Source organism: Oncorhynchus tshawytscha, linkage group LG08, assembly GCF_018296145.1.
Source record: "Oncorhynchus tshawytscha isolate Ot180627B linkage group LG08, Otsh_v2.0, whole genome shotgun sequence".
Classification (NCBI taxonomy): domain Eukaryota; kingdom Metazoa; phylum Chordata; class Actinopteri; order Salmoniformes; family Salmonidae; genus Oncorhynchus; species Oncorhynchus tshawytscha.
Window position 1 is genome coordinate 24,880,915 of NC_056436.1, and position 13,068 is coordinate 24,893,982.

The 13,068-nt window shown below is 42.8% G+C and overlaps 1 protein-coding gene across 1 annotated transcript; it reads left to right on the plus strand.

Annotated features, from left to right (window-relative positions):
- The first annotated feature begins 3,924 nt into the window (after nt 1-3,924).
- On the plus strand, nt 3,925-11,292 carry LOC112246814 (COMM domain-containing protein 8-like). The gene is made up of 5 exons (XM_024415361.2): nt 3,925-4,070; nt 5,036-5,191; nt 9,039-9,191; nt 9,487-9,642; nt 10,889-11,292. The coding sequence occupies exons 1-5, from the start codon at nt 4,026-4,028 to the stop codon at nt 10,907-10,909; spliced, it is 531 nt and encodes a 176-aa protein (XP_024271129.1). The 5' UTR covers nt 3,925-4,025; the 3' UTR covers nt 10,910-11,292.
- The last annotated feature ends 1,776 nt before the right edge of the window (nt 11,293-13,068 follow it).

The following is a 13,068-nucleotide window of genomic DNA, read 5'->3' on the forward strand; positions in this document are numbered from 1 at the left end:
ACACCACCCGATGCTACAGGAAGGCCATAAAGATCATCAAGGACATCAACCACCCGAGCCACTGCCTGTTCACCCCGCTGTCATCCAGAAGGCGAGGTCAGTACAGGTGCATCAAAGCTGGGACCGAGAGACTGAAAAACAGCTTCTATCTCAAGGCCATCAGACTGTTAAACAGCCACCACTAACATTGAGTGGCTACTGCCAACACACTGTCAATGACACTGACTCTACTCCAGCCACTTTAATCATGGGAATTGATGGGAAATTATGTAAATATATCACTAGCCACTTTAAACAATGCTACCTTATATAATGTTACTTACCCTACATTATTCATCTCATATGCATACGTAGATACTGTACTCTATATCATCGACTGCATCCTTATGTAATACATGTATCACTAGCCACTTTAACTATGCCACTTGGTTTACATACTCATCTCATATGTATATACTGTACTCGATATCATCTACTGTATCTTGCCTATGCTGCTCTGTACCATCACTCATTCATATATCCTTATGTACATATTCTTTATCCCCTTTCACTGTGTATAAGACAGTAGTTTTTTTTTGAATTGTTAGTTAGATTACTTGTTCGTTATTACTGCATTGTCGGAACTAGAAGCACAAGCATTTCGCTACACTCGCATTAACATCTGCTAACCATGTGTATGTGACAAATAAAATTTGATTTGATTTATATCAGAGACATTTTCAGGAAAAGCAGCTAATAGTAAGCCAATAAAATGTATACCATTGCATTGGTTCAACATAGACGTCTAACTCTGCAATTAAGATAGAATCTGAGAGATCGCACCTTTTAATTTTTTTTAAATCTCTGGGGCAGTTTGCCGCCATTTCGTCTGGGTACTCCAACACCCCGATTGAAGCAACTGTACATCTAATCTTCTCCCCCATTGCCTGTTTAGTCGACAGGGAGCTAGCCTGTTCTCCCCAAAACAACGTTAGCCAATTTGAGCAGAGAAATAAGCTTGCTAACTAGAAAAGCCAACCAACTAACTACAGAGCAAACAATGTTTTTCTAATCTAATTAGTTTCGACCAAATGACAAGTTGCTACATAGCGTCCTCACCAACGCCTTGCTGTAACTTTCAAATTCTGTGAATGTAATTTCAACAAATTTGATTCATATTTAGCATAGTGGAAAGCGTGTTTCCAAGACGAGCCCTGGCACCCTATTTGAAAGTACTGTTTGGAAGGAAAAGCCCACCCACCAAAGCTCTAGTGTTTTTCTCTACATGCCTTTTGCGCAATGTAGCGACGCCCACTTCCTACCGATACATAGCTTCCTGTCAGCCTGATTGTAGCCTCGGAGTCGCTTGCTTTATCATTACCTCAGTATGTTAATATGATCATATTTCTATAGCGTTTTCTTAATCATTCTTCTTCAAAATGCTGTTTATCCGTTTAGTTTGTGTATTTTGTTGGTCTCTTTAGCTAGCAAACGTTAGCTACCAGTAACGTTACCTAGCTAACGTTAGTGTTAACGTTATTAGTTGTCGCGGCATCGTTATTGAAAGTTAAGAAATTAAGAAGATTTCATGGAACCTTCTAGTGGGCTTCGACGTCTGAAGAAGGGAGCCTTGCTTTTGCAATTCCAGTGGAATAACTACCATGGCCAAGAGATCCTCATGTCACTGATGGGAAGCATACCCGGCATCTGGGCTGTGGCTTGCCTTCTCACAAAACTAACAGTGTGGACCTCTTGTTAATTAAGGCATGGTCCAAGGCGCAATTAGCTACTACTGCAATGCATCTTTCCTTTTTTTGCTGTGACACCCTGTAGTCCATTTATTGATAATTAACACCACTGCTTATGTAACGGATGTGAAACGGCTAGCTTCTTTTAGCGGTGCGCGCTAAATAGAGTGTCAATCGGCGACGTCACTTGCTCTGAGACCTTGAAGTAGTAGTTCCCCTTGCTCTGCAAGGGCCGCGGCTTTTGTGGAGCGATGGGTAACGATGCTTCGTGGGTGACTGTTGTTGATGTGTGCAGAGGGTCCCTGGTTCGGTCACGGGTATGGGCGAGGGGACGGTCTAAAGTTATACTGTTACAGAACTGTAACAGAAACAATTTTACTGAATTATTTTATATTATTAATTGCGCAGACAGATTTGTTGGTTTGTTTCTCTTTCATTAATTGAAAGAAAGGAGCCTGTCCGTTGTTATTTAGTCTTTCCAGCCTAAGTTCTTTTTCATGTACACCACTGGGTCTCTATTCTCTCGACCAAAATGTCCTCATGCTCACAGACAACAAAATCACACCACTCCAACGATGTAGAGCTGACCTTGAACTTGCCAATAGTAGGCATGCTACCTCTTCAGGGAAGGTTCACCGTTATGCATGTGAACATACTTGCAATCCACAAAACCCTTTACGTTTGGGTTCTTATTCTCAACTAGGCCAAAAGGTGGATGCTCGAGAGGGTCGTAGACCAGGCCATCAGGAGAAGAGGCAAGCCAAGGGACGTCAGGATGTATGATGAGGCCACAGAGTGAGAAGTTGACATTCTGCATCTTGCAGTAGTCACTGTCATCTCCAATTCCAGTCCCCTCTTCATGTCAGCTGTTGGTGCTGTGCCTTTCAGCTAGATTGCCTGAGGAGCATTTCTTACAAGCACATATTTTCTTTTACAACTGGGAGCCAAGTATGCTTACTGTGTTCTGTGTATTTTTTCCTATTCTCATGTGTGTTATATAGTATTACATTGTTATTGATTGTTGTGTTTTCAAGGAAGGCATTTCACTGTACTTATGCATGTGACATTAAAAACTTGGAAGTATTTTAATGTCCTTATATAGATGGAAGCAGACAGGAGGCGAGATCATGTATGACCATTCTAGCCAATGAGAGGGCATAGAGCTAGATAGAGGACTCACATTTGTATCTGTACCATCATAGCGTCTGTGACAGCATGGACAGCGGTATTGAGGCTTTATATTTTAAAGTAGCCAATTTTCTTATTTTTCATTGGTTGATTGATCCCAACTCGTCGGAATTCCCACCTAGTTCACTACTTTAAAATGGCGAAAGCCCTCCATGGTAATGTACATGCAAAAACAGAGTCCTCTATCTCCATGACAACAGACAACTCCAATTTAAAGTCGTTTTCCCCCCCTAGTTGCCGAAATGTCACGTGCGTCCACTTATCAGTACATTCATAACAATCTAACCATTACGTAACTTTTATTCGATCAAATAAACCTCACTTAGCAAATATGCAATTGCATGTTTTGTTGACCAAATTCCACTCTTATTATTGACCTCCATACAAAAATTCCTCACTTCGTGGAATGATTTTCGTGGACATACTTTGAGCTGAGTAAAACCTCTCACTTTGCCTTTTCCGGTCTGATGTAGTCGGCAAATCTGAATTTTTTTATCCCCATAATGGAACACTTTGAAAGGCGGGGGTTTGACAACACGGGATACATTATGTCAGAATTCACTTTTCGTAGTAAGTAATTTTTTTTATTAAATAGCAACATGCAAAACACAAACAGAACAGCCAGAGGGATTACAGAAAGAAATAAGTAAGAGAAGAAAAAATAATACATTAACGTTATATCAAACCAAATACAGACATGTAGCGAAAACACTTTATTTTGTATACGTTTTAAAGATTCTAAATAGTTTTGCAAATCTTTTTTTTCTATAAGAAAAGGGTATTTTTCTTCATACATTTTGATTTAACTTACGTAGCAGGTTGGGAGAATGGATACTTTTGGAAAAGGGTTTGGGTTGGCTAATATGAAGGGGAAAAAATGTAGACGTCAATTTGACATAAACTGTATTCCTTCTAGTCTTGACAAAGTTATCCACATGAAGGCGCCCTTTGTTTATGGACCAATTTGAGTTATGATCATTAAAAATCCCAATGTTGAGCCACGCTGAAAAAGTACTCTCAGGAAACAGCAGATTTTCCCGGTTTACCATGTGATCACTTATCAGCTGATTCGTGACGTTTTACAAGGAAGGCGAAACTCGACAACAAAACATGGTACATTTACTTGCCAAATTACTCCCTGAAGAATGTCCAAAAGTAAGTATAATACATTAATTTCCTTGGTTCATACATGTCATTTTTTCACCACTGTCCTGGAGCTAGACAATGCAATATCAGGAGAACCCTTGCGTGCGTTTATTATTATTTGTTACATAGCAACAGGCCATTGTAATATATGCCATCTAGCAGACGTTTTTAAACAAATTGACATACAGTCATGAGTGCATACATTTTACGTATGGGTAGGCCCGGGAATTGAAACCACTATCCTGGTGCCAACGCCATGCTCTACCAACTGAACTACATAGTATTACAGAAGGAGAAAGGATTTCCATTAGGTTTACAATCCAATGGACTAAATACTCTGCGTGTGCATTCAGATGAGACGATACAACAGGCTTTTGAGTACCTTCGTGTCTGTTTATATAATATGGAAACAAGATATTATGCTCTCAATCAAGGGCTAAAATGTGATTTGTATTACTGTTGTAACAATGTAGCTTACAATGTTGTTGCAAGCTCCCCAATTCAGATACATTGTGTATTGATGATCCATTGTTTTCTGAATCTAACCATTAGGAAAGCATATCAATACTCAATCGTAACCCGCCCCTATAAATACTCCAGTAGGTCTGAAAGGATATGGTAATTACTTCAACTTTACTTATGATAGGCTTTGTGGAGCTGTCATCATATTATTTAAACCCCTCTAATCCTTTCTGATCTATGATTGCCTGGGTGTAGCTGTCGGGGCTCGATTTGGCAGTGTGCCCATGTCATTGTCATAAGCACACACTGAACCAATAATTGACCAGCAGAGGGAGCATTATGCTTGATTGTAAATCCAAAGCATGCAGATAAGTCAGTTACTCCAAAACACTATGACCTCCACACAAACATGGGCATGGCATTGTTTACTGACTTGTTTTGGTGGGTAGATTCAACCCTACCATAGGCTACCATCATCATCATGATGATGATACACATTTTCTTTCCCCCAGCTATTACACAGGGTGGTGGATAGTGTATGTGGGCGGGAGTCCCCTCGGATGGCAGACTATGGTGACATGTGGACCCTTGTAGAATGGATGGAGGTCCTCGACTCCCTCTCCTCTCTGTTCCGGCTCGTCGTCGGTAAGAACACCCCAGACGAAGAGGTGAGCTAGGAGTCAGTGAGTTTGGAGTTGTATCATGCATGTTTGACAGAGTCAGATGTGACGGCAGTTGGGTTTCTAAGGTGTACAATGCAGCGACTCACTGGTTTTTGAAGGTTCTATGTCAGTCACAGGGTGTTTGACTCTTCAGTGTGTATTGGGTTTGTGTAGGGCCTCTTGATGGCTGAAGTATAGTGTGTTGGGTTTGTTGGGTGAATATGTGTAGTGTTAGGTCAGTGTTTCTTAATCCATTCCTGGGGGATGCTCAGGGGGTGCTGTGGTTTTGTTGAGCAAGAACAAAAATGGGAGTGCTGCAGTGTGTGGTAGGCTGTGTTTGTTATGGCTGCAGAGTAGACCATGGGTTGAGTGTGTCAGGTGTATACAGTGTGTTGGTTTCAAGTTGCTGTGTTGTTTGGCACTCAGGAGGAAAGTTCAACCAGGCATCAATCATACTGTTCCCATAGAATTGATCTTTGACACAGCATAGTAACATTCAATGCTAACATCTAGTTCTACATTTTCAAGCGCTAAAAGTGACATAGTTATTTCAGTAAAGAGTTACATCAAATCTTATTTGTCACATGCGCCGAATACAACAGGTGTAGATCATCTTAAGATCAGCCATTAACCAACAATGCAGTTTTAAGAAAAATACGAAATAATTAAAGAGCAGCAGTAAAATAAGGCTATATACAGGGGCTACCGGAACAGAGTCAATGTGCGGGGGCACAGGTTAGTTGAGGTAATTGACGTAATATGTACATGTAGGTAGAGTTAAAGTGACTATGCATACATAATAAACAGAGTAGCAGCAGTGTAAAAAAGGGCGGGGATAATGTAAATAGTCTGAGTAGTCATTTGATTAGCTGTTCAGGAGTCTTATGGCTTGGGGGTAGGAGCTGTTAAGAAGCTTTTTGGACCTAGACTTGGCGCTCCGCTACCGCTTGCCGTGCAGGAGCAGAGAGAACAGTCTATGACTAGGGTGGCTGGATTCTTTGACAATGTTTAGGAGCTTCCTCTGACACGCCTGGTATAGAGGTCCTGGATGGCAGGAAGCTTGGCCCCAGTGATGTACTGGGTCATACGCACTACCATCTGTAGTGCCTTGCGGTCGGAGGCCGAGCAGTTGCCATACCAGGCAGTGATGTAACTGTTTACAGTGATGTAAACAGTTCAGCTTAGTGATGAACTGTTGATGCTCTCAATGGTGCAGCCTTCAAACTATTTAAGGATCTGAGGACCCATACCAAATCTTTTCAGTCTTCTGAGGGGGAATAGGCTTTGTCGTGCCCTCTTCACTACTGTCTTGGTGTTTTTGGACCATGATAGTTTGTTGGTGATGTGGACACCAAGGAACTTGAAGCTCTCAACCTGCTCCACTACAGCCCCATCAATGAGAATGGGGGCATGCTCGGTCCTCCTTTTTCTGTTGTCCACAATCATCTCCTTTGCCTTGATCACATTGAGGGAGAGGTTGTTATCCTGGTATCACACAGCCAGGTCTCTGACATCCTCCCTATAGGCTGTCTCACCGTAGTCGGTGATCAGGCCTACCACTGTTGTGTGATCGGCAAACTTAATGATGGTGTTGGAGTCATGCCTGGCCATGCAGTCATGAATGAACAGGGAGTACAGGAAGGAACTGAGCACGCACCCCTGAGGGGCTCCCGTGTTGAGGAACAGCGTGGATGTGTTGTTACCTACCCTTACCACCTGGGGGGCGGCCTGTCATTAAGTCCAGGATCCAGTTGCAGAGGGAGGTGTTTAGTCCCAGAGTCCTTAGCTTAGTGATGAACTTTGAGGGCACTATGGTGTTGAAAGCTGAGCTGTAGTCAATGAATAGCATTCTCACATAGGTGTTCATTTTATCCAGGTGGGAAAGGGCAGTGTGGAGTGCAATAGAGATTGCATCATCTGTGGATCTGTGGATCTGTTGGGGCGGTATGCAAATTGGAGTGGGTCTAGGGTTTCTGGAATAATGGTGTTGTGAGCTATGACCAGCCTTTCAAAGCACTTCATGGTTACAGAAGTGAGTGCTACGAGTTGATAGTAATTTAGGCAGGTTACCTTAGTGTTCTTTGGCACAGGGACTATGGCGGTCTGCTTGAAACATGTTGGTATTACAGACTCAGTCAGGGACAGGTTGAACATGTCAGTGAAGACACTTGCCAGTTGGTCAGTACATCCTCGGAGTACACATCCTGGTAATCTGTCTGGCCTTGTGAATGTTGACCTGTTTAAAGGTCTTATTCACATCGGCTGTGGAGAGAGTGATCACACAGTTGCTCCAGAACAGCTGATGCTCTCATGCATGCTTCAGTGTTGCTTGCCTCGATCAGAGCATAGAAGTCATTTAGCTTGTCTGGTATGCTCGTGTCAGTGGGCAGCACGCAGCTGTGCTTCCCTTTGTAGTCTGTAATAGTTAGTAGTATGAGTCAATCTTAGTCCTGTATTGACGCTTTGCCTGTTTGATGTTTCACCGGAGGGCATTGCAGGATATCTTATAAGCTTCCGGGTTAGTGTTCCACTCCTTGAAAGCGGTAGCTCTACCCTTTAGATCAGTGTAGATGTTGTCTGTAATCCATGGCTTCTGGTTGGGGTATGTACGTACGGTCACTGTGGGGACAACATCATTGATGCACTTATTGATGAAGCCATTGACTGATGTGGTGTACTCCTCAATGCGATCAGAAGAATCCCAGAACATATTCCAGTCTGTGCTAGCAAAACAGTCATGTAGCTTAGCATCTGCTTTATCTGACCACTTCTTTATTGACCGAGTCACTGGTTTTTCCTGTATAGTTTTTGCTTGTAAGCGGGAATCAGGAGGATAGAATTATGGTCAGATTTGCCAAATGGAGGGCGAGCTTTGTACGCGTCTCTGTGTGTGGAGTGAAGGTGGTCGAGTTTTTTCCCCCCTCTGGTTGCACATTTAACATGCTGGTAGAAATTAGGTCAAACGGATTTAAGTTTCCCTGCATTAAAGTCCTCGGCCACTCTGTACGCCACCTCTGGATGAGAGTTTTCCTGATTGCGTATGGCCGTATACAGCTCATTGAGTGTGGTCTTAGTACCAGCATTAGTTTGTGGTGGTAAATAGACATTTACGAATAATTTTTATGAAAACTCTCTTGGTAAATAGTGTGGTCTACAGCTTATCGTGAGATACTCTACCTCAGTCGTGCAAAACCTCGAGACTTCCTTAATATTAGATTTCATTCACCAGCTGTTTACAAATATACACAGACCGCCACCCCTTCTCTTTCTCCTGCGAATGATGGGGACGAGGGCCTTGTCGGGTGTCTGAAGTAAATCCTTTGCGTCCAACTGGTTAAAGAAAAAAATCTTCCAGTATGAGGTGAGTAATCGCTGTCCTGAGCTCTTTTCGGGCATAAGAGACGGTGGCAGAAACATTCTGTACAAAATAAGTTGCGAAAAAACCTTGGTTAGGGGACTGTAAAACGGCAACCATCTCCTCCAGCCATATTGACAATATTTATGAACAATTACAGGGACACACAGACTCATCTGTTTCAGTTGAGAAACTAATTAACTGAATATTTTATGTGTAAATAGAATTACAGGCAGATTGAAACAAGACCAGCCATTTGATATTCATTGCATAATCACCAGGAGCTGTTGCACCAGATGAGCAAAGGAACATATTTACAAAAAACATGTTTAAATTAATATTGTCCTGTGTCTTCTGTGTTGACAGTTTTTGTGTAATGTCGGCCAATATATTATCCCACACAATAAAATCCTATTTCCTATGTTATTTTGAATTTTAACTGTACAGTATGAGTGATTATTTATTAGTGCAACTGCCAGCCTGTTCTGCTTTGGGCAGGTGCTGGCATCGTTGGCAGACGTGGGCCGGGGGTACGGAGAGGCCGTGCTGACCGTCCTGAGGGCCAGACGGGAGGAGATCCGCCAGGCGCTGGTGGAGAGAACCAATAACGTGTCTAGCTCCACCCTCCAGGACTTTGACTGGCATATAAAGGTGAATTCCCTGGACTATAGTGAGGAGACCACAATATTTGTTTGATTGGTAAACTGATTGATCAGGACTCCCTTGAAAAATATATTTTATTTTTTATCTCAATGGGACATACAGGTCAAATGAAAAAAGTGGTTATGCTTTTTTTTTTATAGTTGTTTCAACTGGGTTTTACACATTGTGATATCAGTCATGAATTAATCCGGGGTGAAATGCTGGTATGTATGGTTCACCATGTCTACTGCTACCACAATGATTTCTATACACTAGAATCGTAAGCCTCTCTGTCTCTGTTCAGCTGGCATTGGCCAGCGATAAGATCTCGTCTCTCCAGACCCCTCTACTCAACCTCAGTTTGGACGTGAAGGAGAACGGGGCCCTGAAGCCTGTGTCTGTCGAGATGAACCGAGAGGAATTACAAACACTCATCAGCTCAATGGAGGCTGCCAATAAGGTAAACCTTCAGGGACACACGTACATGCGCACATATTATGACAATTAGGGTATTATCATTGCCAATCAAATGTGTTTGTGTCAGCATGTTTGTCTAATGTTTTAGTGGTGCATAGTTATGCACAGTATGTGTGTATGAGTGCTTGCGCGTGTATGAGCGTTTGGTCAGCATCAGCGGAGGGTGTGATTTGGATGGCTTGAGAACAGTTTTCTTGGCAGTTCCACCAATAGTGTAATATCATTATCTTTTCACCTACTGATGTCAGGAGCATAATAGCTGGTGATTTCTGCCAGTTTTTGCGCTCTCATTCACTTAAAGGGACAGTTCTTTCCCAATCGTTCCATATTCCCTCTGTCCTAGAAGACATTTGTGTATTACAGAAGGGCTTTTATCCCCCAAAATATATTTGTATCCCAACAGCAGTTTAGTCTGACTGTATGTTATTTTTTCTGTGTGTGGTTTTTGCAGTGCTGGCAGTGTACATTTGATACACACTTATTTTCTTCGGATCCCAGTTAACTGTTGAAGAAGCAGCAGCTATTCTTCCTGGGGTCCACACAAAACATAGAACATGCCAAAACACACTAATGGACAAGAACAGCAACACATTTAAACTAAGAACACTGCGACTATTTAAAAAAAAAAAAAAGAGAATACGTGTGTGTCTCCACAGTCCGCGTTGTTTCTCGAGGTGGTTTTTATTGATTTTATTGCTTGCCTGAGTTACCTGAGCTGGAAGAGAATTTGATGCAGTCATTGCTTTATACAGCACTGTGTCTCCCAGCTTCTGTTGTTGACTTGGGAAATGTGAAGAGACCCCTGATTGAGTGTCTTGTATGGGTTTTTGAGCTGTGTTAACTGGCTGAATAGACATTTCGGTACTTTCAACACGTCAAAACCTACAGCCCTCAATGGCGTTGCCCATGCTATCTCCTTTATAAAGTAGTCTACTTCTGAGTGTATTGGTAGTTCATAAATAAACAAAAAATGTGCATACCACTGTCTACTGTGCTGGAGTGTGTTTTGTCTGAATAGGTATCAATCAAATGTTGGTGATTTACTGCCACCTGTTTGTTCAGGAGTATAATTCTTTAGTTGACCACTCCTTTCTTAACCCATAGTAAGTCTCATCCAGTTGACTACTTTAAAATGGTGGAAGCCCTCAATGCCACTGTCTATGCTAAAGCAGGCTCTGTGGCACAAGAGCCCTCTATCCAACTCTGTGTGTGTATTTGTGTCCTTACAGGTGGTACTACAGCTGAAGTGATGGTGGCGATAGACATTTATTTCACTGTGCCCTTTCAACTATGGCTCTTAAGGGGACGTGCAATTTCATCATAGATGGACACTGAACTATGATGCAGTGTCTTTCTGGAAACAGTGGTCTGATACAGCTTTTAGCCTTCAACCCCCTTAGGCACTGATTCCTACGCTTCCCCTAATGAATTCAAAATCATTGAATTTGTGTAAGCATGGGATTGTGGGTGTTGCGCCATATTCCATTTATTTTCAATCCATGAGGGGGTGTGAATGAGTGCACATTTTAGGGAAAAGGATATAGAATCATACTGCAGCAAGAAGTAGTCTTTTGTGCTGTTTCTTTTGTAATCCATTCTATTACTGTGTAATAAATATTAACGTTTGACCTTTTCTTCAATGGAATATATATTAGATGTAGACTGTCTCCATACTCTGAAATGGCTTCATTTCTTTCTCTTGTCCTTCCTGATCTCGGATGATTGGCTAGGTGAAAAGATTGTCAAGGTCATCCCCAGAGGCAATGTTATATATCAGACCAAATAATACCCCTTCCATCTTTTTCTGTCTGTTGAATATTTAATACAGATCACACTGTGTGCAAAATCTTCCTTTGCGTACGCCTGGTACTAGGCAGCATGCCTATGATGTTATGCACCAAAACAGCAGCGGGGGGTAGAGTCATGGCGGACCTAATTTTCCCTTTCTCTTCTTAAATTCATCACATCTGGACCACAATATGGCAGCGTTATAATGCATTAATATTTTAATGAGTTATATAAAAAAGTCCAAGTCTCTAGTGTTGGATGAGAACCTGGTGCGTGTTCTAGTTGGGAATATACGGGACTTGCTATTAGAGCAGTCTTTTTTTAATGGAGGTAACCTGACTTTGCAAGCTTGGTTAGATGTGCAAAATGCCTGAACACGTGCAACCAGAAGCATAATGCCTGAATGCGCGCACACAACCAGAAGCATAATGCCTGATGGAGTACACACAACCAGGAGCATAATACCTGATGGAGCGCACACAACCAGGAGCATAATCCCTGAGGGTGCACAAAAGTATAATGCCTGAAATTGCGAGAGTACACAACCAGAAGCATAATGCCTGAATGTGCGAGCGTGCACAACCAGAAGCGTAATGCCTGAAAGCACAAGCGCAAACAACCAGAAGCATAATGCCTGAACACACATAACCAGAAGCAAAATGCCTAAACGCACACAACCAGAAGCAAAATGCCTGAAAGCACACGCACACACACAACCAGAAGCATAATGCCTGAATACGCACACGCATAATGCCTGAATACGCACACACACACAACCAAAAGCATAATACCTGAACACGCGAGCGCACACAACTAGAAGCATAATGCCTGAACGTGCACACACACAGAGGCAAAATGCCTGAACGCGCGTGCACACAACCAGAAGCATAATCTGAATGCGCGCACACAACCAGAAGCATAATGCCTGAACACGCGAGCGCACACACAACCAGAAACATAATGCCTGAACAACTCGAAGCATAATGCCTGAATGCGCACGCACAACTAGAAGCATAATGCCTGAACGTGCACAGAGGCAAAATGCCTGAACGCGCGTGCACACACACAACCAGAGGCAAAATGCCTGAACGTGCGTGCACACACACAACCAGAAGCAAAATGCCTGAACGCACGTGCACACACACAACCAGAAGCAAAATGCCTGAATGCGCGTGCACACACAACCAGAAGCAAAATGCCTGAAAGCGTGAGCGCAAACAACCAGAAGTAAAATGCCTGAACGTGCACGCACACACAACCAGAAGCATAATGCCTGAACGCGCACACACAACCAGAAGCAAAAATGCTTGAACGCGCGAGCACACACAACCAGAAGCATAAATGCCTGAACGCGCACACACAACCAGAAGCAAAATGAATGCTTGAACGCGCGAGCACACACACACACACACACACACACACACACACACACACACACACACACACACACACACACACACACACAAAACCAGAAGAATAATGCCTGAATGCGCTCGTGCGCACACACAACCAGGAGCATAATGCCAGAACGCGCACGCACACAACCAGAGCCAAAATGCCCGTACAGAAGCATAATGACTGAATGCATGCGCACACACACACAACCAACAGCATAAAGCTG